Below are 26426 nucleotides of genomic sequence, written 5' to 3' on the forward strand. Positions count from 1 at the left end.
CTATCATGAAATTTTGCTTCTGTTTTGCAAAATTTATGGCAGCATAGTATGTACAGATCGTTATCTTAGGAGACAGCCATCTCAGGTCATCTGAGGAAAAACATTCCGATTTTTTGGCGGACCATGGAAAACTTGCCTAATGTTTGGGTTATTTGATAAGAAGGTTGGAGTCGCATACTAGACAAATTTACTGGAAGTGGGTGAGGGGTTTTTGTGATTATATTCTGCTAGAGAGGCGTAACCTAACTGGTGGGCTGGTGAAAGCCTAATAGTTTGATTCCTGTGGAGTGCTACTCCTTTGGATAGGAAATGGTGGTAGGCGTTATTTGTTTTTTTACCCAAAGTCTCAAAGCAGTCTTCGACGTGGGAAAAGAAGAAGATTCAGCCTCTTTGGGTATACATCCTTGTAACGACATTCATATCATTCAAACTGGAACAACATTTACTTCTTCGGCAGGTTGGACCTCTCTATTTGAACACAAGGCTCCTTGATCACGATTATTGAACCCAGAAATGATTTGCAGGCATCGATCACATGTCTTTCTTATACTGCTAAATAAATTATTGTATTGGTTATGCGTTCATCATACATCTTTCTTTCTTTTAATCAATAATCATGTGTAAGACGTCGTCCAGAATAGGGTTTCCTGGCAAGAGAGGTCAGTGCCGCAAAAAATACACCGGTAACAGGTTATGACGATACACCTGTCGCTTCCTCTGGTATCAGAAAAAGGAACGTTATGGGGATAAAACTGCAGATAAGCCTGACGATATTTGCAAGTAGAAGGTTGTCAAAAACTTCCGTTTGAATGTGCAAAGCCGAAGCCAAGCCAGCGCCTAGGAGCGAACTCAGTGTAGAGCCAAGGTTGTTTATGGACATGAACATAGCAAAAAGTGTGCCTTCAATTCCTGGAGGGCATAGGCGGCCGGAAATGATCAGAAATGGCATCAACCTGTAGCATTACAAAAGGCACAAACAAAAGCTGTTCAATAGAAATTATCTGAAAAAAATAATTTCCAATGCATTTACAGAAATCTCGCAAAAAAGCTTCAATTATTTTTCTCAAAAGTCAAGGCCTGTGCATTTTTAGCATTTTTTTGTGTTTCCAGTAATTCATTATCCTCTGCAGCCTACACTCGGTATCCACCAGTGCATTGAGCGGACATAGAAAGAAAAACAAAGTAGTTCAGATGATATCAGCATCAGTCAGGGGGACGTTCATTTCAAAGGTGTAGAGCATTGGATTAAAAATGTAAAAAACGATGATAAAAAACGATGAACAAACTCAAAGGGATGTCAGTCAACGGAAAACATATCAAACATCAGTGAACGAGAATCATACTTCAGCTGATGGACAGCATCTGCAAGAGCAGATACACCAAGCACCATCGCCTTGTCAGATACGCCGACGAGAACATTTAGTCTGGATACCAAAGCAATATCAAAGAGAATAAGGCAGGCCAGTCCAACTTGAGCCCACCTGCAAAATCATAAACAAACTAGTGAAAAGCAATATAAGAACAATGAACATGGTAGGCCGTTCCTGCAACTTTAAACCAAACCAGACTTTAATCAGGGGACAGCAAAGATCATACTTAAACCAAACTGAAATCATAAAACTTGCATTGGTAGGAAGAAAATAACCAAACTTACTTCTTTGTGCCCATAAAAAACCCTTGGACCACAAATACAGCTAAAGATTGCTCGTCGAGCTAGATGCTTCTATCAAGACTAATTTATGAACTGGATTTAGATTACTTCATAACTACAGCCTAACAAAACTATGGGAGAATTCCTTCAAAGCACAATAATGGCCATTTGATTTTACTTGAGCAGGACAGTATGATACTCATTATGCTGCACGCGTCCATTCTTGCCTTTCTGAAGGTACAACCATGACCAATCATATTAACATCAGTTTCACTTTTTCTTTTAGGTTGCAGGCATAGAGAAAGATAACAAGTACCAAATTATCTTGCAACTTACATTACAAGAGGAAAATGTTTTTTTTTATAAAAATTGTAGCACAAATTTCCTTAACATGTACTCGAAGCTTTCTGTGTGCAGAAAATGAAAATTGCCTAGTAAAATACATTATAGGGACTTGTTCCACCATCAAAATTTCTTTTCCACCTTAAACAACAAGCAGCTCTACATGGCACTTAAGTTTTGTTGTACAATAGCTTTTTAAACTTCCAGGATAATAGATAAAATAAATGTGGATATAAATATATTATTTTTCATAATATTTGCATAGCTATTCACACAATTTTTGATGAACACGTCTTATAGTACATTAATCACAGTTTTTCTGGAGATCCTTAGTGCTATCAAATTTTGAACACACTCGTAGCCACTAAATTAATGATCAAAATGGAATTTTTTCTCCATGAAAAATAATGTTTTTGTAACTTCTGTCATGTTCGTTGTATACATTTTTTAGTTTGCAGTTTGATTCATAGGTTTTACCACCCACTTTCTTTTCCTCCATTATTGGTGCAACATCTAGGTGACGTAAATGAAATGTGTTTAATGTTGATACCATTAGCAAAAATTGTCTTATCATCTACTGGGTCAATTCAAGAATTTCAATAATTTTGGATAAAATAAGAGAGTTGCTATAATGCTTACATAAGAATCCTCCTTAGTTTAATATGCTTCAGAAAACGACTATAGATGATTGATCCAAGCATTAGGCCACACCATCCAACAACACGTGCTGTCCCCACAAATGATGAATCCATATGCAAGAATTCTGTCTGGTAATAGAACATAGAAATTGAAATGTTTGGAACAGTAACATGTGCAATGAAGAACCATGTCATAGGCCTGGCAAACCACAAGATCATTAGTAGCAGTCAGCAAAAGAAAGATCTTCCAGAAAAACAAATTCTTGACTGTGTTGTTACCTTAAGATTATTGGTTGCCTAAATGCCTCGGACAAACTACAGACACCCCGACGCAAGGACAACAGCCATTTCATTGCTAGAGGCTTCTTATGGCGCTTCACAATCTCAGATGGCATACAGATGTTCCTAACTGCCTGGGACAAACCATAGACACCTGTACGCAAGGACAACAGCCGTTTCAATGCTAGAGGCTTCTTCTGATGGCATTTTGCAATCTCAGATGACATATAGATGTTCTTAACTGCCTGACACAGACCATAGACACCTGTAAGCAAGGACAACAGCCATTTCATTTCTAGAGGGTTCTTCTGATGGCACTTCGCAATCTCAGATGACATATAGATGTTCCTAACTGCGTGAAACAAACCATAGACACCTGTACGCAAGGACAACAGCCATTTCATTGCTAGAGGCTTCTTCTGATTGCACTTCACAATCTCAGATGGCATAGGGATGTTCCTAACTGCCCGAGACAAATTATAGACACTACCTGTAAGCAAGGACAAAAGCCATTTCATTACTAGAGGCTTCTTCTTATGGCACTTCACAATCTCAGATGGCATAGAGATGTTCCTCAATTCCCCAACTTCTTTGGTTTTCTTTCTTCTTCTCATAGTGCCAAAATCATCAGTTTCCACCACAGGAGCATTCACATTGGAGACTCTCTCTCTCTGAACTAGATCAGCAGCTAATTCTTCAGAAACTCCTGATAACTTTCCATTCTGGATATTAGTTTGGGCATAGTCAATCATCGGACTCTCTTTGTCTGGAGCATATTCCATTGACAAATTCGTTTTTGTCATTGCAGGATTATAAGAGTCAAGTGAAGCATCTGCTGTATTTTCGCCAACAGTGGTGCTGCTAAACGAAGCCTCCTTAACAAAAGCACATGAAAGAAGCTGGATGGAATTTAATGCAGAGAATATTATATAATTTCTGTGAATTTTCATGTTAGTTAACGAATATCCGCCCAACAAACTCCCACTTATTCCACCCAATGCCATTGTTGACCAGGATATTAATTGAAGATCCCCAGCATAAGCAGCCCTGACAAAAACAAAAAGATCATTTATCAGCTTAAAGGAACTTCATTTGATAGAGGATTAGGACCAGTATAAAACAGCTAGCATACATACCGCTCGAATCTCACTGCCTCAGCAATCATTGCATCTACTACAACATCAGCCATAGCAGAGCCTATGTTTTGTATTGTTAAGAATATGGTGAGGGATATAGATGAACTCCTCAATGATTCTGAAAGACCAAGAATAAGCCATGGAACAAGAGATAGAAGAGTTGCCAAGTTTAAGTAAGGAAGTCGTTTCCTTCCATGGATAGGGATGCAATCTGACAAGATTCTGCACATTGACAGAAGGAAGACCCAGTTAATGCATTGAAAAGCCACCTATCACTATCAGCAAGGAATATGAAGTAGTTGAGTCTGATAGGCAGCAAGCAGAACCTACCCATATAATGGTTTTATGCTCCATGGTGATTGTGCAATTGAGACAAGAAATTGTGAGGTGGAAGGTGACAACTTAAGCATGTCTTTCAGCTGGAAAGAAACTGCCATCCAGACAAAAGATCTAAAGCCCTGAAAGCAAACAGTTAAATGTTTGACTAAGTAGTTGCAGATGTTATAGTGTCAAAAGAAGCCACCTAAAGTGCATGATATATCCATGGATGATTGTTTTTAACCTCATCCATTCAACATCCTCTAAGAGTTGATCTCAATGGAATGAAATGACAATATGGAGTCTCCCCCCCAACCCCCCCCTCCCCTCTCTCTCTCTCCCTAAGACTCTAACTCACCTCACACACACACACGCACACGCACATACAGAGTGCTAGACAGACAACAGAAAGGTCATGTTTGTTTACACAGATCCGACATCTGCAGTGATCATTTAGTTGTCTGAGTTTTCAAAGAAGCATAGTGGATCTCAGATCCACTCTGCTGCTTGCTGATAAATCCACTGTTTGTTTAAACTTTAAACAGTGATTTCACGCAGCACTGATCTGAGATCATGCCCTAAAAGTACTATTTGCTAAAGAGAAAAAGAGTAACGAAAACAGACCTCCTTTAACTGCGTATACTCCAACATAACATACCAACGTCCCTCTTTCATTAACTAAAATGTCGTAAACATCTTTTTGTCTTATCAAGCAACAGCCACAGTTACAATTACTGTTGAAATGCTCCTGTTAACATTTTGGCATGTTTTCTGAATCGTCAGGTTTCACCAAATAAATTCACTATGTTAGACTGTCTTAAAAGTCATAACATGGTTGAGAGATGAAGTTTCCCTCTCCAAAAGTCACCGTTGAAATGCTACTGTTAACATTACTTTATCTGCTTACTGAAAACGAACATTACATTCCTAACAGTAGAAACATTAGTCCTCCATGTCTCCAGTTTTTCAGCATAACCATAGGCCAAAGTTTTTAGCGGCTCCTTGCAAAGATATTACAAGAAACCCATTAAATTGCATGAGAATATAACTAACAGGAGTTTAATTGTTTCTTGAGCTTATATTCATTGGCGACAAACATTCCAAATGGTTTTGACGGTCTACATCAAGAAAACAGACTGCAGCAAGTAAGAAGTACAAAGTGCATAGGAAAAGGGAAAATACGAAACTATGAGAGCTCGGAAGAAAAGACAGAAAATAAAGAGCAAATAGCAGCCTTAAAATTTTAACTTCCAGAACTGACAAAGAAAAATCATAAGATCAATTGCTTCCCCACCAGGCACCGGCAAAACAAACGTTTTGGTAGCACCGATAATTGCATACATTTTCAATAAAGGAAAGTGATTTAGACGAGAGCCTCGTTGAACCAAGAAAGAGAAAAGTCCACCTGGATGAAGTAGATGAAGACGATGAGCCATAGAAACGGAAACCCGAAGTTGGTGCGCATCTGTCTGAGCCATGAAACCATGGCTTCCCACCAAAGACTGCCACTTTCTTAGACACGAAGGAATCGAACCAAGAAGGGGAACGGCCCCCTTGATGCGATCAGGGGAAGATAATTGTTTCCTACAATGAATCACCCATACTTACGAGGACGCAAAGACCGCACGCTTTCCCTTTATATAACTTCCGCATGACTATGAGCATTTGGGCAGAGTGGCATCGAAACGTCAAGACCAAGGCCAGGGAGTCGCAACATCGCTGACTTTTCCATAGTCCTCTCTACTACCATTTCTCAAGAGCAGAAACGACATAGGGGCAAAAAGAGTACAACGATTCTGTTATGGTACAAGTTCAGAAAGATTGCAAGATTGGTCTGTTTTGGCTGTTCAGAAATGATGGACTTGCAGGACAGGGATCCAGTCTTCGAGGAAGTCAGCCTACTCGATAAAACACTGTCGTCTGTGATTGTAAAAAGCCAACAGAACTACTCACACACAATTGACCAACGGCTATTGTCCAGAACTTATTGTTCTTGGGCGTTTTCAAGATTCCAAATCTGATGGAAAGAAGGCCATTCATGGCTGAATTGCTGTTCTCGGTGTCGGAAAATTGAGCTCGCAGCGGATTGGTGTTAACAGATGCCCATCTCCATCATGAAGGCGAGGTGGGTAGGGCGCACAGGTTGGATCTGGATCTGGATCAGGTTAGACTTGTAAGAAGGACAGGGCATTCATATCGAACTATAGAGAGAGTGAGAGAGAAGCTAACATTAAAGTGCAATCGGTTTTCCAAGACATGTTATTAATGTCATTAAAATGAGGAAGAGAGAGAGATGTATACATGGTTGGTGTTTATATTGTCATAACACACCTTATTTTAAGTTTTGGAAAGCTGGGTTCTGTTTTTGGTAACGTCGACTACCGTTAAAAACTAAGAACCATATATTTAATACAGGAGCTTTTACTCATTACAGACAAGATTATGAAACATTAAAATATTATAAGAACTTTGTCTGATCTAAACTGTTATAAGTTATTACGTTCAGAATTCAAGACTGACCGGATAGCTAGCCTCAGTTGGGCTGCAGTCGTGTGGTCAAACTCGATCCTATTGAATCATAGGGCAAGCACGGGCCAAGTTAAGGTGAACTGTTCTTTCCTGTGAAATCAGACTCGAATCGGGTTATGAATACTTTTTATATGTGGGCACATGAAATATGAGTAAATGGGTTGTTCCAAGGGACTTAACATAACTGGTCATTGCAGTTTAGTCCTACGTTACATCTGCAACGAAATAGTTGTGGCTCCGCCCCTGGCAGGAGGCCTCCAACCTCTGGCAAGAAGTATATGTACAACGCAAAGGAACTAGATACAAAAAATAACCTTGTACAGAGAAACAAGGCAAAGGCAAAGAGAGGCCGGCATGCGGGGAACAGAAGCCAAAATTCTAGATCAAAGCCAAATCCTTCAATCAACTGTGCTGGATATGCAAACCAGACTCCTGACTGAGCCATCCCCCAAGACTGACCTTATCCTTCCCCGATCTATGAAGGGCAGCAATAAATCCTTTCACACAGCACTTCCAAATATCATCAGCTACTTGCTTAACAGGTCTGAACACCTCATGCATTCTTTCATTTCTAACACACCATAATCTCCATATAATGGTATGGATGCAAATCCGCCAACAGCGTGTAAGCCACCCAACCTTGAAGTTGTGCACATACCACCTTCTGAGAGCTAGATGTGTCGGGCCAAACATCCTCCACTTGAAGTGAAACTTGAAGAGCACATGATTTCACACAAACTCAGAAAACTTGCACGAGAAGAGAAGATGGTCTTGAGACTCTTCCTGCTTGTAACATAGCACGCAACGATTCACAAGGTGGAGCACCTACGCTGGATTCTGTTTGAGAAAGAGAGCATGTAGGTAAAGCCCTTAAATACCATTTTGGTGTGTGTTTGGGTGACAGTCAAAACTGGATTTGTGAAAAACACGTTCTTCACGAAAAAAGTCGTTTTCAAAAGGGTGTGACTATGAAGAATGTAGTCTCCCGTAATCTTTTTCAGAAAGCTTCTTTTAGTCTTGTCATCCCAACACACAAATCAAACTGCAAAAATTGGTCTGGTTTTCACAAAACAACACTTTTCAATGGTGTCATGGAAACACTCTTTAAAGTTTTTAACTACACGGACCTTGCATTTTCATTCCAAGATTTTTTGAAGAGTTGTCCATTGACTGCTGTCATAAGTTTCATTGCAACAAATGCAAAATTAATGTTTTTTCTGTTGGTGAGCAGGTATTTCATCCTACCACCCAATAAGAGGGCCAAAACCTCCACCCTTCCCCTCACTCTCCTAGGTTTCAGGTCTGCTTTGAGAATTGTGAGAGTCCATGTTGGTTTTGAAGTCCACAATTATGCGGTGGTTCCATGAATTATCATTAGGATTTCCTCGGAAAGGGACCTGGAGAGAGTTTTGAGAAATGTGCATGATTCGCAAGTGCCAACTGAGTTTTTTGGATATAGTTCTTATCTTAAAAAATAAAATTGGTGAAGTTGGTGATATTGATAAAGTCGGATTGAGTTTTACTGATAAAGGAAACTCCCACTTGCTCATAGCGTTTTTCCTGAAGAAATCCAATGTGCAGTCTTACCCCCAGATGACCAACATCAAGATTCTTCCAACAGTCCTGGAATGAACTTTTGGATCGCCGGTCATGTTTTCTTTAAATGCTTCTTTGCTACATCTGCTCGCAGGCACGTTGTTAATAAGTTCAATAAGGTCGGATAACCTTGCACATCTTTCACTCGAGAATTCTTGTTGTAGATGCATAAACAATTTATCTTTTAACAGCGTTGGAAAACGACCTTTATGTAGTCATTTGGCAGCAATGGGTCTCTTGCAGCAGGATCTATCATGAAGCCAATCTCTTAAAGAGCGCTCAATTGCATACGCCTATTTGGGGCAAATATAAAGACGTTCAATTGGTCCAAACGTGAGTAGAAGTTGATCCACAACTTGAATGGAGACTGGGATCATATGTCAAGATCAAATTGCCATCGGTGAGCATTGGTTGTTGATTCACAATTAATGGGGGAGCAAAACACTGGCACACACTGTGATCCAATTTTAAGTCGTTCACCAATATGCGATAAACTAAATTATGTGAGACCAACATGTAAAGAAACTGATTTAATTGCTCTGTCTCCACTAAGCCAACCCCGTTGGAGCAGGTGGTGAAGTGGTTGATTATGGCTTTGCTAAAGGTGGATGACGAATGTGTACACCCAGTGGCAGATAAAGCCCTTGGTTGAAGATTGTGGCCAAGGAAGAAAGCCTCTGCACCCTCCCAAGCGATTAATTTTAGGTTCTCCAATGACTTTGTGGCAGTTGCAGTCGGTTGCCAACCTTTGCCGGATTAGGGGATAGTGATCAACTGAAAAGACAGTACGCCTCGAGATTGAGATATTTTAACTTCTTGTAGTGTGACAAAGTGATTGAATGTACATGCGTTCCTTTGTACATATCTCCCTGTGCCTGTACATTCTTCTTTAGCTATATATAGCTTTGGTACATATTCATCAATAATGAAGGGTTAATCCCCATCAATAATGTGCATGTGTGAGAGAGAGGGAGAGAGAAAGAGAAAAAAAGAGAGAGATATAGAGAGAGGTGTCTACTGTATGCGGCACATATACAATAAGTATTTAGACAGTCGAACGCCAAAAACATCTTGATGCATTCGCAAATTAAAACAGTTAGCATCAAACCTGGTTTTCGTTTCAACCATCATCAGTATAGATAGCTGTCAGGTAGTCCTACCATTCCTTATACGTCTATAAAACATAAAAAAGAAAACGGACAAAGAAAATTATGCAATTGAAATGTATGAATACAACGTTGCCTTCTAGAACATTGATCTTACTGCATGTTATATAGAAGGATCACACCATCAATAATAACGTTAATCCCTTTTTTGTACTAATTACATTTTGACACGGTAACTAACTTTTCAGGTCCTTTGATAGTGCAATATGCTAATGAAGCATCTAGTTATGGTGTCTATTTTCATTGGTATGCAATTTAAGAACAGTAGAGAGGGGCAATTGCAGGCTGGTAAAGAAAGGGCCTGACTGTATGAGAATAACCAGAAGGCAGATTGTATTTGAATCTCCTTCCTCCTTTGGACATCCCCACTCGATTACAGTGTTCATGGAAGCTGCTGATGGGCCTTGCCAAACACGATTCCCAGCGATTGGTCTCTGACATCGTTTCGGCCACTGTGAATATGCCCCTTGCGTCTGTGAAGGCCTGGTAGTTTAGGACCTCCCCAGATTTTGTTATACATAGAACAGCTACCTCAGCACCTACATGAACAGGTTTGGTCCATGTCAAACATGCAGAAACAAGGTATACAATTATCATTAAGGTAAACAATTATCAGGGGCATAGGTGTAAAAACTTTTTAGAGTCAGTAACGGGGTTGATACGAAAGCAAACTACTGGACCAATCCGATGTGTACCCTATGTATCTGATAGAATAACTGCAGTAGGCACGAAGGCAAGTCTCAACTGGCACACGCTCCATATACTGCCAATACTACCATTCCCATGAAACACCAAAAAATGAACCCTGTAAACCCAAAGTCTTCTTGTGTTGAGGACTGGAAGTATAACCCATACAAAGAGCAAGAACATCATCATTCATGCTTCGCAATTTTTTGAGAATACAAGAAATATCATTGTCCTCCATGGTGGATAATCCAAAATAACTGTGAGAAAATAGGCTAAGTATCATAATCCTGCCCCAATTTTCGACCTTTTTATGATCCACTTCAGGACGAAACCAAATGACACTGGGTGCAACTAATACCGATGGAGCTTGACCACAAACTAAAACATAGAGAAACAATAAGATTAAATGCTAAAATGCTACTTTTCCCTTTTTGATGGAATAAAAGGCTCACAAACATCTAGTAGAAAAGAAAAACATCTTTGTTGTGACATTTTATGCTACTAGATAGGTAAAAATGGTCGCTGCAACTCTGTTACTACACCCATTTTCAGACATTGGTACTTTCAATCGTCTGGTATGGCTCGGATCGCATATGGATCAGTTCCCATCCAACCCAAAAGCTTAAGTGAAAAGGTACCTTCTTCCCTCTCGTTCTTAAGCCTAAAGTCCGAAGGCATCTTCTTCCTCCTCCTGCCACCTTTCACTGCAACTCCATCTTTGACAATCAGGGGCATCATCCAGTGATGGAGGATGACTGGCAGAGAGGTAAGCAATGTTTTTCTCTTCAAACTTTTGTCCTATTTTCTCTAATTTATTAAAAACAAAGGGTTTTCTTCTCAACCGATAAACCCTTTCTTCTGACTTTTTTTTTTTTTTGGTTTCAAGCATTTTGTTTGCTTATCTTAAGCATGGTTTCAAAGCTGTTGGCTTTTTTTTTTCTCTTCACATGCAATTGTGCTGCTTTTTTCCAACCATCATGTGAAAGCCCTTGTTTTTCTTAAGCAGCTTTTGACTGCATTGATATTGCAAATTTGACCATTTATAAGCCTCACCTTCGATAGTGCTTCATGATTAAAAAAAAAAAAAAATTTCTTCCATCATATGATTTACACTACTGTCCTCAGGAAAAAAACCACATCCCATGTGCAAAACCTATTGGAGCTACTCCATAACTCAAGCTCTGTTGAACTTGCTAAAACATACACAAACACACAGAGACATACACACGGATTAACTGACCCTTAACTTCCAACTTTTTTGTGGAAACCAATTGTATTCAGAAATACATGACTCAGCATCCAATAATTGGGGACTCAACGGTCCATATGACCATTTGAAAACTATGGCTATGATGCTGGAATATCTGAAAGATGTGCTCATCTAACCTTGCCTGAAATCATACTCCGTAACTGGACATGCTTCAGCAGCTCATTCAGATAGTGCCTACTTGGACCAAATTTTCAGTGCAAAAGTTTGGCCTATCTGTATTCTATTTCAGCAAAACCAACTTTGATAATCCCGATTATCTAGAGACAGCCTTTCTTAGACCTCAACCTGACTTTCAAAAGATTGAAGCCGAAAAATACATGACCTCAAAGATCAACGGAATAAAACCTGTTCTCCATTAAGGATGACATGCCTTTAGTGGTTTCAACTTCCAGGCATATGACCAAGATAATCTGTGAGTCTAGATATCAAAAAGACAAATTAACAGGGGTAACAGTACATCAAACGATATGAAACCATGAGCAACCCTTGTTCATTTCAAACAAATAGTGCACCATTTAAAGGATTATTATGATGTTCTCCTATTGGTTAGCAATATACATTAGAAACATAGTCAATTCCTGAAGTCAAGTGAGAGTTTAAGAATACTTGAGATGAAAAGAAACAGAGGAGAACCAAAAGTATAAGCACACCCAAAAGAAAAAAAAGAAAAAGAAAAAAGAAGTCAACTCTAATATGAAACAACACTAAGCTAGGCATGCGCCCACCAGTTTCCCCAGTGAGATAAAAATGGTTAGCCAAATTGTACTCTTATCCGCCACTGTAATAAGCTATCCAGGACACGAAGAAGGTTAGGAGTCCACAAATGGCACGCAAATGCAAGGATGCACACAGGAAGATATCCACCCAATAGATGATAAGCAGAAAAAATTTTAAAGAGATATCAGAAGCATAAGATAAGCGAATGGAGAAGTGGAATCTACATATGAAGAGCGTTCCACAAGGACATGGGCATATATCCTCATTAACCAGCAAATCAAGATGCAGCAAAAACAAACTAAATAAACCAACAAATTTTCACAAATTTTAGGATATGATCAGCCAGCAGAAACCCCAAAATCTCAATCCGAAACAAAAGTCACAATAATTCTCAATTGCCACTCTGCTCATTGAAGGGCTAAAACAAACATTTGCAGACCAAGAAGAAGACATCCTCAAGAACACCTAAAGCAAATCCCCTACACTATAGAGAATTCCTTAAAGAAACATGCAGAGGACAAAAATAACTAACAGGAAAAAGAAAGGAAAAAAGGAGGTTGAGCTTCAATTACCCTCCAAGGCGTGATCTTCCGGTCCAACAGCTGAATCGGAGCACACATCACACATGACTCTGCCATTGATTTCTCCAGTCCATGCCAATCCGTAACCCACAAAAACAAGAAGCAAGAGGAGACCCACCATGATTCCCTTCGTCTCCATCTTCATCTCTCTCTCCCTCTCTCTTCTTCTGCCCACCGTTTTTCACCCTGTCTTTTTACACTCAGAAAAAGCACGCGCACAGGAGTCCCCGCGCCGACACTCGAGTTTCCTGGCAGCACGGTCATCGGATTTAGGTAATCTTTAATACTGGGGTTCACTTATTCTCACATAATCTCAGAACCGGCCTCATATTATTGAATTTCCTCCTTCGGGGCACCTTCCAAAAAAAAAAAAAAGTTTGAAGTTTTCATACGAGAACCATGAATTAATTTCTTCATATAGATACGGATTACCTTTGGCTGATAAACGGGCGCTTCACTTTACCATCTTTTTTTCATTTAAAAAGTTAGTTAAAATATGAAAAAAATAATGTGTTTAACGAGTATTCTTAATTTGAAAGGAAAATACAAAGATGGATAATTTTCAATCTCGCCTCTTTGTTCTAGGCAGGGGCGGATCTAGGATTTTCCGCAAAGATGAGTCAAATGGGAACTACGTTTTGTGGATTGGATTTGAGTAGAACCAAACTAAACTTATATTCAAAAAATACATTGACACCAATTTTTTTTTTCAATTTTTATACTAGATTTTTTTTTTTTAATTTGGTTGGGATGGGGCCATGGCTTAGGCGCCCCGCCCCCCTCCATGTGCCCCTGGTTCCAGGGCAAGTTTGGATTGATAATCCCCTACCTGCTTGTGCAAGAGGTGTGCTTATGTGTATTCAAGACCTTTTTCAACTTGATGATTATAAGTTAAATCAATATTATCTGTGCTTCTACTCATCAAGTACATTTGTTGAGGTCAACACGTGTTTTCATTTTTTAAAATTAATTTAAAGCATTTAAAATTATTTGAAATTAATGAAAATAAAAAAGGATATTAGCCAATACATACTGATACAGTGCTGATACTTTATTTATAACATTTCTTGTAATTAAACTGGTGGTAGTGAAAAAATATATAACTCTTATAACAAATTGAGCAAGATTGGTATCGTGTCATAGTAAAAAGGGTGAATTTTCAAGTAAGAATTTCGAATGAGTGTTTGATAAACTGAAACCAAACGAAGAATATTGTGTACGGCGTGTCGATTTTAATAGGAAAAAGCGAAAAAAGAAAAGCGATACAAAATGCTGAGAAAATGTTTGATGGGAATGTGCTGTGTATACAACGAGGATGAGTTCTTGTTGAAGAACACATTCTAAAATGTTCTTATGTGTTCTAAAGGAAACAAGTTAGGACTGGACCATGGTAGCAATCAAAAGTTATGCTCGTTAAACCTTGTTTCATTTCTTTGTGCATTACCACAACATGGGCCTTAAAACTTAATCTACAGTCTAGACAGTAGTAAAATACTTCTAGGAGTCATTGGCTCTTTCCTGAAGGAAGTAGCATAGTTGGTTTTTTCCAATATTCCAGTGGATTGTCTGAATATAATTTCTGTAACTTTTGTTCTATGTATTCTGTTTCATTTATTTCATATATATTTATTGTGATAGTATTGACTTTCATTCTTGTTAGTTTTTGAGTAATTTTACTATCTCCTTTTATCCAGTCGGTTTGTTTTCTTTCATTGTTCTTGACTATCAAAGCATTTATTTTTTCTTCACAGGGAGTTGTTAATATCAAATATTTTTCTGTTATATTGATAAGTAAATATCTATTTAAAAATGGTCGTCCTAATATCATGTCTTTTCCTTGTAATTCGAATGCATATATGCGGTTGATTTTTATAGTTTTCTTCCAAATCTGTACATTTACTTGGTCAGCTTTGTGTGACCCAGTCCATTTACACCACCGCAAACTCAAACCTACCTAGAAACAATTTAGAAAGAAAAAACAGAAAGCCAAGCCATTATAGTTAGTAACTACTTACGCAACCTAAAAAAGGTATACGATTTCCTAAACAAAAACCCCAGAGAGAAAAATGCTATACCAGGATAAGGAAAAGAGAAGAAGATAGGAGAGAGATGGGAGCAGGCTGAAGAAGAGCCGATGCTTATGCTACTGCCTTCGTTGGGTATTTATAGACTTTGAGGAGGATTCCGAGGCAGAGATCTGCAGTTGTTATTGCACGCGCGATATTCTTGATCTGCTGCTCCGATTATGATTGTACTTTGTGTCGGCCATGATCTTTTCCTTTATTCTTGTCGCCACTATCTGTCCTTTATTCTACCTTTATTCGCCACTATCTTTTTTCGGCCTTTATTCGCCACTATCTTTATTCGATCTTTATTCACCACTATCTTCCTTTATTCTCTGTCTGCCACTGTCATTCGATCTTTATTCGCCACTATCTTCCTTTATTCTCTGTCTGCCACTGTCATTCGATCTTTATTCGCCATTATTTGCTCAGTAGTTGAGAATCTATTCGGTAGTCACATCACAGCTTTTCCAGTTTTACTGGTAGTGAGTGAAAGATGGACTTTGAATAGTTTTACTCATAAACTTACCTCGCATATTTCTTTTTCTTTCGAACATTCTGAACACTTGTGTTCTTGGTGTTTTTGCATTATCTGGCAATATTCTTTCAAATTTTTCTTTCCCATAAGTGGTCCTTTGATAGCTCTGGTTTGTGATGGTCTTTCTGGCATTACTAATGTCTCTAACCATCGTAGTATCTCTTCTTTGCTACCGTCTTTTGTCTTCATTGAAATTGAGTATATAATTTGTCCATTTCTTGCTTCATATAACCAAACATTTGGTTCTTGGTACTGGCGTAGTAATTCTTCAAAGATAACCTGTAAGTCTCTTGGTCTTTTCTTGGCAAAGAATTCTGCTAACTCTGGCATACCTCTCGATCGATAATTTCTTTTGTGAGTCCTAACTTGATCGCTGATACTGCTGGTATAATTTGGTTGTTTGTAACTTCTGCTTGGGCTGAATAAATCCGTATGAAAATTATTGGAGCTTTGGTTATCTCTAGATATCTTTTTGCTGCTTTATATAGCTCAGGTATCTCTTCCAGTTCTTTTGCATTTGTTGTGTATACAGTATGGAGTAATCCATAACTATGTACCATTTTTACTAGACTTGGGTCTGTATTTGGGTAAACAATTAATTTGTTTATGCCTGGATAAGGTATGGTTGAGTATCCTTTTCCTGGTATAGCATTTTTCTCTCTGGGGTTTTTGTTTAGGAAATCGCATACTTTTTTTTGGTTGCGTAAGTAGTTACTAACTATAATGGCTTGGCTTTCTGTTTTTTCTTTCTGAATTGTTTCTAGGTAGGTTTGAGTTTGCGGTGGTGTAAATGGACTGGGTTTAGCCATGGGTAAGCTTTTTTGGAATTTTGAGTTTAGATTGATGTTTTTGAATCTTGGTTTGCTAACTATAGATATTTGGGTTTGGACGGCTGTACTTGTTTCTGTTTGTATTGGGATAGTTTCAGTTTCTGGTAATTTTTCTGGTATAATCTTTTGTTCTTTGGATAACATTCTTTCTATCTGGGTTTTCCAGGTTAATAACTCTTTGACTTGGATTTGTAGTAATCCTAACTGAGTTTTTAAATCTTCTATCTCCATCTGTAGCAGTATCAGACGCACAATATTCTTGATCTACGGCTCCGATTATGATTGTACTTTGTGTCGGCCATGATCCTTTCCTTTATTCTTGTCGCCACTATCTGTCCTTTATTCTACCTTTATTCGCCACTATCTTTTTTCGGCCTTTATTCGCCACTATCTTTATTCGATCTTTATTCGCCACTATCTTCCTTTATTCTCTGTCTGCCACTGTCATTCGATCTTTATTCGCCACTATCTTCCTTTATTCTTTGTCTGCCACTGTCATTCGATCTTTATTCGCCACTATCTTCCTTTATTCTCTGTCTGCTACTGTCATTCGATCTTTATTCGCCATTATTTGCTCAGTAGTTGAGAATCTATTCGGTAGTCACATCACAGCTTTTCCAGTTTTACTGGTAGTGAGTGAAAGATGGACTTTGAATAGTTTTACTCATAAACTTACCTCGCATATTTCTTTTTCTTTCGAACATTCTGAACACTTGTGTTCTTGGTATTTTTGAATTATCTGGCAATATTCTTTCAAATTTTTCTTTCCCATAAGTGGTCCTTTGATAGCTCTGGTTTGTGATGGTCTTTTTGGCATTACTAATGTCTCTAACCATCGTAGTATCTCTTCTTTGCTACCGTCTTTTGTCTTCATTGAAATTGAGTATATAATTTGTCCATTTCTTGCTTCATATAACCAAACATTTGGTTCTTGGTACTGGCGTAGTAATTCTTCAAAGATAACCTGTAAGTCTCTTGGTCTTTTCTTGGCAAAGAATTCTGCTAACTCTGGCATCAGTAGTTATTCCTGTTGTTGTACCTCTCGATCGATAATTTCTTTTGTGAGTCCTAACTTGATCGCTGATACTGCTGGTATAATTTGGTTGTTTGTAACTTCTGCTTGGGCTGAATAAATCCGTATGAAAATTATTGGAGCTTTGGTTATCTCTAGATATCTTTTTGCTGCTTTATATAGCTCAGGTATCTCTTCCAGTTCTTTTGCATTTGTTGTGTATACAGTATGGAGTAATCCATAACTATGTACCATTTTTACTAGACTTGGGTCTGTATTTGGGTAAACAATTAATTTGTTTATGCCTGGATAAGGTATGGTTGAGTATCTTTTTCCTGGTATAGCATTTTTCTCTCTGGGGTTTTTGTTTAGGAAATCACATACTTTTTTTTGGTTGCGTAAGTAGTTACTAACTATAATGGCTTGGCTTTCTGTTTTTTCTTTCTGAATTGTTTCTAGGTAGGTTTGAGTTTGCGGTGGTGTAAATGGACTGGGTTTAGCCATGGGTAAGCTTTTTTGGAATTTTGAGTTTAGATTGATGTTTTTGAATCTTGGTTTGCTAACTATAGATATTTGGGTTTGGACGGCTGTACTTGTTTCTGTTTGTATTGGGATAGTTTCAGTTTCTGGTAATTTTTCTGGTATAATCTTTTGTTCTTTGGATAACATTCTTTCTATCTGGGTTTTCCAGGTTAATAACTCTTTGACTTGGATTTGTAGTAATCCTAACTGAGTTTTTAAATCTTCTATCTCCATCTGTAGCAGTATCAGACGCACGATATTCTTGATCTACGGCTCCGATTATGATTGTACTTTGTGTCGGCCATGATCCTTTCCTTTATTCTTGTCGCCACTATCTGTCCTTTATTCTACCTTTATTCGCCACTATCTTTTTTCGGCCTTTATTCGCCACTATCTTTATTCGATCTTTATTCGCCACTATCTTCCTTTATTCTCTGTCTGCCACTGTCATTCGATCTTTATTCGCCACTATCTTCCTTTATTCTTTGTCTGCCACTGTCATTTGATCTTTATTCGCCACTATCTTCCTTTATTCTCTGTCTGCTACTGTCATTCGATCTTTATTCGCCATTATTTGCTCAGTAGTTGAGAATCTATTCGGTAGTCACATCACAGCTTTTCCAGTTTTACTGGTAGTGAGTGAAAGATGGACTTTGAATAGTTTTACTCATAAACTTACCTCGCATATTTCTTTTTCTTTCGAACATTCTGAACACTTGTGTTCTTGGTATTTTTGAATTATCTGGCAATATTCTTTCAAATTTTTCTTTCCCATAAGTGGTCCTTTGATAGCTCTGGTTTGTGATGGTCTTTCTGGCATTACTAATGTCTCTAACCATCGTAGTATCTCTTCTTTGCTACCGTCTTTTGTCTTCATTGAAATTGAGTATATAATTTGTCCATTTCTTGCTTCATATAACCAAACATTTGGTTCTTGGTACTGGCGTAGTAATTCTTCAAAGATAACCTGTAAGTCTCTTGGTCTTTTCTTGGCAAAGAATTCTGCTAACTCTGGCATCAGTAGTTCTTCCTGTTGTTGTACCTCTCGATCGATATTTTCTTTTGTGAGTCCTAACTTGATCGCTGATACTGCTGGTATAATCTGGTTGTTTGTAACTTCTGCTTGGGCTGAATAAATCCGTATGAAAATTATTGGAGCTTTGGTTATCTCTAGATATCTTTTTGCTGCTTTACATAGCTCAGGTATCTCTTCCAGTTCTTTTGCATTTGTTGTGTATACAGTATGGAGTAATCCATAACTATGTACCATTTTTTCTAGACTTGGGTCTGTATTTGGGTAAACAATTAATCTTCGTTAATAAGTTCTATTTTTATCTTTGTTTTATGTTTTTCCCAATATTCCAGTGGATTGTCTTTTGTTCTATGTATTCTGCTTCATTTATTTCATATATATTTATTGTGATAGTATTGACTTTCATTCTTGTTAGTTTTTGAGTAATTTTACTATCTCCTTTTATCCAGTCGGTTTGTTTTCTTTCATTGTTCTTGACTATCAAAGCATTTATTTTTTCTTCACAGGGAGTTGTTAATATCAAATATTTTTCTGTTATATTGATAGGTAAATATCTATTTAAAAATGATCGTCCTAATATGATGTCTTTTCCTTGTAATTCGAATGCATATATGCGGTTGATTTTTATAGTTTTCTTCCAAATCTGTACATTTACTTGGTCAGCTTTGTGTGTTATAATTGTTTTTGCTCCGTTAAATCCTCTTACTTCTAGTGGGTTTTCTAATGTTTCCCATAAATTATCTGGTAAGCAATTTTTCTTACAAAGATTTATTTGTGCTCCGGTATCTACATAGGGTCGGCTTGAGTAATGTGTTGTCGATTCCTGTAGGTGTTACTCTTTTAGACTACAAATAGTGGCAATGAACAATACGCAAGTTGAAGAATGTATCGACCCCTGCAAGGACAAGAAAAAGATGGGGAGCTTCAGCTTCTTACTTGAACGGTAGGTTCCCTCCTGTTCACCCGAAAGGTGACATTGGTCCTGAGTCTTGGCACAGATCGACTAAGTTCAGAGTCTTGGGAAGACTAAGGACTCATCCATTATAAACATCATGAATTCTTCTGAATCCGTAAAGAGCCACCAAAGTGGCAGCTCAAATGTCACAGAATAAGTTCATCACCAGTCTAGCAACAGTCCCACGCACCCAGGCCAGGGCTTTCAACTCAAGCCTTCAAATCTAATCAGGTTAAGAATTCAATACGTGAGGCATCTCTCTTCAAATGATCTGGTAATTAATGATCAGCCTAATCCCAGCTTGCCAATAGAAAGATGTTTGTCATCCTTTTGTTCTCTTTCTTGAGTTCAGATGTCTCTGCCATTGATTCAGAGAGTTCTTGACATGCACATGCTTTTGCTAAACCAGGCATTGTTTACAGTGTTCAATTAGACATAAATAAATCAGAATCTTAATGTCACGAAAACGACTTCTCTTTTCTAAAGTTCATTCATTTTCATCTCTCTTCATACCACTGCCCTGAATCTCTCTTGCCTATGCTAATAGACTAGTAGTCTTTTCAAGACATCCACTTTCCTACTGTCACTTGACATAATGCATTCTCCACTATGCTAGTAGCTATGGCCATTGCACAGTCGGCTATGGGATTTCAAAGGCACCAAGAGCATGTATTTAGCCGTCTGATGCCTTCCCATTATGAAAAGTTGAAATATCTGGCCTTCTCATGGCTACAGCCAACTCTAGCTCCAGGGGATAAAAGCTTGGTTGCCTCCAATACCGTTTTCCTCTTTCCTTTGGTGGTTAAATGAAGGATCTGGAGCTTAGAAAAACTTAGTTCATGAACAATAGGTCTGGTTTGTTATCACCATAGATTCAGAGAAAGCGATAACTGAGCAGTTTTGAAGGGTGTTGAGGTGAAGAGTTTAGATGTTTGCTTTCTGTTGCCCCATCTTAAAAAGGACTAAAAAAGCAGTACTTAGCAGGAGATGGGAAACACTTTCACTCGCATTGGCCATTTAACAAATCCTTCAATATAAATCCTGAAACAAAATGATGTGGAGTTACCACTTTCACATGGAAGAAAATTCGAACAGAGGAGTCCTTTATCATTATGAAGCTGCTTCTTGCATTGGGAGGCGCCTTAATTCTTGAGAGCTGCATCTAAAGCAATTAGATCAGGAAATTTGGATTTCCTGAAGATCTCGCTTGACTGATGTGGCGCATTGGCATTCTTTATCGGTCCATGTCTGCTAGTTGCTCATCTCCAGATCAGAGGGTCTACAGAAGCAGCCAATCTCTCGTCATTAACTTCAATCTGCATTTTTATCATCTTTGCCCTTTGGACAGATAATTATGTTTCTTTTCCTCTTTGTGCAGGTGTTCTTATCTTGCTGATTCCTCATCAACGATTTCAAATGAGTAAATCTCCATGCTTGTTCAAAAGAAGATCACATAAATGAGTCGCCAGTAAAAGCAAATGAAAAGCAAGTTGAAGGCAACAGGTAAACAAGATTTTGCCATCTCACTTCATGCTTCCCAGGGAATCTCAAAAATGTCTTATCATTTAGCTAATTGGAGTTGTGCAAAGGGTGATATTCTAAGAAGACTAGTCAAGACTGCTATTATTTTATTTTTTATAATTTAAGGTCTGTGTTGATTATTTCTTATATATTTTCTTTCGTTTATTTGCTTCTAAAGAAGAAAATAAAATAATATTTTTCGCCAATTCACGAGCAATGTGGTTGAACAGCTGAATTGGTAGCCTGACCAATTCAATTCAACTTTGGACTTCGCAATAAATATTAGTCCTAAGTTAATAAATATGGACCAAGTCTTATTTTGAAACTAAAAATTATACGCTGTTATGATGCGTACTTTTTGGCCTGTTGGGTCATGAAATTTTCTTTTACAAGCGCAAATGCCGCCTAGCATTCAAGATGTTCAAGGTACATGAGTTATCTGCAGATTCACAAAAGCAGAGATGCACCATCGAAGTACTTAGTGAGGCAGACGTGCTCCCCACAAAGGAAGGTTCTGCTTGAATGGATGGGAAGAAGGCATAAAATAGAAGAAGAAGAAAGCATCAATGGGCCGTGGTACTTGAGCTGACGTTCTGCAAACAAAACGTGCAGTGCACGTTGCCTTGTGGTCATCAGACCGCGATGCTGCAGGAAGAAGACGCCCTCTGCTACTCAATGGATAGTGCACCGAAAATGGCGGTTCCTTACGAGGAAAAGATGAAGGAAACCAGTGCCACAATTCAATCGACAGCTTGCCATGAATCGGCCCGTGTCATTTTAAAGCCAATGCAGGAGGCACTAAAAGGTTTTTGGTATGAAACTAAGACCGATGTTCACAATATTGACGATGGCAACTCTAATTTTCTTTGTTTTTGACATTGATATTCACCCCAACTTACTATCATCATTCTAGGAAACAAGAGGGCCTGAATTTGGAGCACGAGAGAGAAAAAAAAAAGTAAAGCAGGGGCCTTCGTTTGAGTAATTTCGAAGCAGTTGCAGAATGGGCAGTTCGTGATTTATTTTTAGAGAGAGATTATGGTCCCTCAATTGAAAAAACGGAAATGAAAACGCCGTTGAATGGAACAAAAATGCAAGAATTTACTCAAAGTCATTGGGTGGACTGGAATTCCACTCAAAACATCAATGAGATTTTTGGCTGAGATCGTGTTGTCTACTTTGATGCCAACATCCTGTTGAAAATTTTAATAATCGAATTCTTTGGAGCGTCCGATATATAAGATTGACGGGATCTGATTAATATTACTGGAGGCGTTCAGATGCCCAAGTCTTCAAGGCAAGTGACGTGCGAGGAGGCATCCAAAGTCTTAACGAAAGACATCTGATGGGCACTTCCTAACTGTTCTTAGCTCTTACAGAATGCAACAAAAGGAATTCCAACGAAAATCATGGCTACAATCTTGGGCGCTCCACATCATGGGTTCCCAACTTAGTCAGGAATTGTGAATCAAACTGAGGCGAGTTCCATAATAAGGCATGATAAAAGCACAAACATTTTCACGCCACGGCCCCCCTTGTTTCTTTCTTGGTGGGGCGAGAGAGAGAGGGAGGGAGGCAGCGTCATTCCACGTTTTCGTCTTACTGATTTCCACGCAAAACAAACGCCGTCAGTTGCTCTGCCCCTCAAAATCCAGAAACTTCACCCTTCCTCCATCTTCTCCTCGTCCTCGTCGCCGCCCTCGTCCGCGTCCTGTTCAGCATTTCTTAGTTGTTCATCGTTTTAACCATCGTCCGTTGTTCGTGATTGTTTTTGCTCTCAAACGAACATTCTGTTCAAATTCCTCTCTCTCTTTCTCTGTCTCTGTCTCCCTCGTTCTCTCTCTGACTCAGAACTGAATGCATTCACAATACTAGAGGTCGATCGATCTTTCCTCTGTACAATCTTGATGAACATTTCGTTCTACTGTGATATTGGAAGTGGGCAGTCAAATAATTGTTGATAAACGAAATTCGAGGTCAGGGGTGCAGAGGATTGAGAACAACAGCAAGGGAGTATGAATTGCTTCGCTTGTTTTAGATCTGGCGAAAACAAGCGTTTGTCAAGGAGCCAGGCGAAGGGAGAGGCTGTTCCTCTAGCAACGCTTTTTGAAAACATCTCTTTTAAAGCTGGTAAGTTAGTCGATACCAATCATTGCCATAATTCTCTTGATGGGCCTTGATTCTGCTTATGCGAATTCATACGTGTTCAAGCTTTTCTGAATTCAGGGCCAACAATTGTTTTCCAACATTTCAAGTGTAGATGCATTCTTTTATTTGACACCAACTACGAATCAGCAGGTTTTGAGGACAAATTGATTGATATCACTAAACAATTTTTTAATGTTTTTCATGAGTTCAAACAATTTCTTGTTTGCATTTGACACCGTTTTATCATCATTCCTTGATGACATTCTATAAGTAATTGCCTTGTGGAAAATTTTTGTTCAGTGCATAACTATGCATCAGCTGCATGTGACGATTAACGGATTATCATCTCAAATGAATTTCAAATTTTGCCGTTTCATGGAATCATTTTCCTTTTGTTGTTCGCTCAGTGTCGTATCATCTTGATGATGGAATTTTAGCAAGTGGTGGCGTGTATTTACTAAAAGCATGATGATGCAGACAGTTTCAGGCATAAGTTGATATCCGAGGAAATCCAAAAACTTGGCAATGGTAACATCACTACGAGAATTTTCAAATTCAATGAGTTAGCAGAAGCTACAGACAATTTCAAAGCTGATTGTTTAGTGGGTGAAGGAGGTTTTGGAAGAGTTTATAAAGGCCAGCTTAAAAGCACAGGACAAGTATTTTGCTTCTTTCCATCTAACCCTTGCTGCTCACTTTCTTTCACTAAAATAATTTCACAAAATTCATGTCACTTGGAAAATTTGGCCGATCACATCGGGTGCGAATATGGGTTGCTGATTAAATTTTTTATGCTCAGGCTGTGGCTGTAAAGCAGCTTGACCGAAATGGCCTGCAAGGAAACAGGGAGTTCCTTGTCGAAGTCCTGATGTTGAGCCTCCTCCATCATCCTAATCTTGTAAATCTCATCGGATATTGCGCAGAAGGTGACCAAAGGGTTTTGGTATATGAATACATGCCACTGGGATGTTTGGAAGATCACCTTCTTGGTAAGCTTCCCATTTATCAAATTCTGGTTCTTCTTCCATGGCAATAGCTGCCGGAATTTCCTAAAGAAAAAGCTTTTATAGCGCAGAAAATGATGCTGGAGACCAACAGAATTTGCTGATCTTCAACCAACTTCAATTTGCGCGCCCAGCATGTTGAACTGACATTTTACATCAATGGATCCTGCAGGATGCTTTTTAAAAGTTTTTGCTTGCACTTAGAAATATGCTGACTAATTTAGAAGATTGAAATAAGCGATCCAATCAATAACTTCAATGCTTGTGTCTTTTTCTTTGAGAGACATTGTTAGAATCTTTAAGCTAACGAAGACATACAATGCTCCTGCAGACTTGGCACCAGGAAAGAATCCATTGGAGTGGCATATCAGGATGAAAATAGCTGCAGGTGCAGCCAGAGGTTTAGAGTACTTGCATGATGAAGCTAACCCACCTGTCATCTACCGTGATTTTAAAGCATCAAACATTTTACTTGATGAGGAATTCCATCCAAAGCTGTCTGATTTTGGACTTGCTCGACACGGTCCGGTGGGCGACAAGAGCCATGTCTCAACAAGGGTGATGGGCACGTATGGCTACTGTGCACCTGAATATGCAATGACAGGCCAACTGACTACAAGATCCGATGTTTACAGTTTTGGTGTCGTCCTCCTTGAAATTATTACAGGAAGGAGAGCTGTTGACAATGCTAGACCAACAAGCGAGCAGAACCTTGTTTCTTGGGTAAGTTTTGTAGCACTAGTTTTATCTTTTCTTATGTTCAGAAACTGCAGCGATTTTTTTGTTGTCATATGAATCATGCATCTTCCATTTCTAACATGAGGAAAACGCAACCAAGACATGGGATTTGAATTTTGACTGCTTTCAAACAGTGATGCCGATTCATTTTCTAAATCAACATCCCGGGAGCTTCTACACTTGTTCTAGAAATCTCTTCGGTCAATGGGGTGCACCTAAGAGTAGATGGAACTCAGACTTGCGATTCCTGCAGGATAGGTGTTCATTGTTTTGATCGTATTGTTCATGACCTGAAGACATGGTACATGTTTCTGTAGGCACAACCACTATTCAAGGACCGAAGGAAGTTTACTCAGATGGCTGACCCCTTGCTTGAGGGAAAATATCCCATCAAGGGTCTTTACCAAGCTCTTGCTGTCGCCGCTATGTGCCTCCAAGAAGAAGCCAGTACACGGCCTCTGATGGGCGATGTTGTTACAGCACTTGAACATTTAGCAACACAGAATATTGATCCTGAGAAAAGCTTGAGTACCCATGAGACGACAATGCCAATCAATCAAGCAAGCGAAACCACTGCAGAAGGAGATGAAAATTCTCAGGAACCATTGCCTTCATCAACAGAAAGAGATGGTGAAAATTGTCCAGATGTTGTTCCACGTGAGGTGTCATCACCACTGGAAGATGAGAAGATCAATATCAATTGCAATGAAGATGGAGATCCAGCAGAAATTTCTTCAACTGCTCAAAACGAACATGATATTTCCAATGAAAATGCTGACCTAAAGGCGTTGCCTACATAAGAGAAGTTGGAAGAATTCATGTTAGGTCTGAGGGAAAACATGAGAACACACGGAGTGCCAGGAAGAATGGCAGGGGGGAGGAGAATGATCATGGAAATTTAGGGTGCTAGCTATGCACCATGTTTCATTGTGTATAAAGCCTACTTGTGCTTGTTCAGGACCCCTCCATGGTTGAAGTTTGAATGTCAAATGAGACCACATTCATCTATCAGTTTCACTGTCGTTCGTAATTCATCGTCACAGTAGTGACCTAATTATATAAAGTCTGGAAGCGCTCAGTTAGTCGAAACAAAATGCTTTTTTTTCATCTTCATACTCAACATGTCTTCTGAACCTCGTCTCGTTATGCTGT

The 26426-nt window shown here is 38.8% G+C and overlaps 3 protein-coding genes across 5 annotated transcripts; 1 reads left to right on the forward strand and 2 right to left on the reverse strand.

The window, feature by feature from the left end:
- Window positions 1-463: 463 nt before the first annotated feature.
- On the reverse strand, window positions 464-6461 carry LOC116264944 (probable folate-biopterin transporter 4). Of its 2 annotated transcripts, XM_050080682.1 has the most exons (8): window positions 5770-6461; window positions 4377-4504; window positions 4047-4268; window positions 3287-3957; window positions 2911-3175; window positions 2633-2830; window positions 1344-1481; window positions 464-953 (listed from the first exon to the last, which is right to left on the reverse strand). In XM_050080682.1, the coding sequence occupies exons 1-8, from the start codon at window positions 5848-5850 to the stop codon at window positions 692-694; spliced, it is 1965 nt and encodes a 654-aa protein (XP_049936639.1). In that variant the 5' UTR covers window positions 5851-6461; the 3' UTR covers window positions 464-691. The 2 variants fall into 2 exon arrangements, with proteins under 2 accessions (XP_049936639.1, XP_031501273.1); XM_031645413.2 differs by having other exon boundaries at window positions 467-953; window positions 2911-3957.
- A 3212-nt stretch (window positions 6462-9673) lies between these two features.
- LOC116263514 (uncharacterized) lies at window positions 9674-13156 on the reverse strand. The gene is made up of 2 exons (XM_031643250.1): window positions 12902-13156; window positions 9674-10194 (listed from the first exon to the last, which is right to left on the reverse strand). Exons 1-2 carry the CDS (start codon window positions 13053-13055, stop codon window positions 9911-9913), a joined length of 438 nt encoding a protein of 145 aa, XP_031499110.1. The 5' UTR covers window positions 13056-13156; the 3' UTR covers window positions 9674-9910.
- A 9305-nt stretch (window positions 13157-22461) lies between these two features.
- LOC116263721 (probable serine/threonine-protein kinase PBL23) lies at window positions 22462-26387 on the forward strand. 2 transcript variants are annotated; one of them, XM_031643463.2, is made up of 5 exons: window positions 22462-23514; window positions 24010-24191; window positions 24332-24521; window positions 24868-25259; window positions 25592-26387. In XM_031643463.2, the coding sequence occupies exons 1-5, from the start codon at window positions 23400-23402 to the stop codon at window positions 26072-26074; spliced, it is 1362 nt and encodes a 453-aa protein (XP_031499323.1). In that variant the 5' UTR covers window positions 22462-23399; the 3' UTR covers window positions 26075-26387. The 2 variants fall into 2 exon arrangements, with proteins under 2 accessions (XP_031499323.1, XP_031499324.1); XM_031643464.2 differs by having other exon boundaries at window positions 23389-23514; window positions 24014-24191.
- The last annotated feature ends 39 nt before the right edge of the window (window positions 26388-26426 follow it).

This window comes from Nymphaea colorata, chromosome 11, assembly GCF_008831285.2.
Source record: "Nymphaea colorata isolate Beijing-Zhang1983 chromosome 11, ASM883128v2, whole genome shotgun sequence".
Classification (NCBI taxonomy): domain Eukaryota; kingdom Viridiplantae; phylum Streptophyta; class Magnoliopsida; order Nymphaeales; family Nymphaeaceae; genus Nymphaea; species Nymphaea colorata.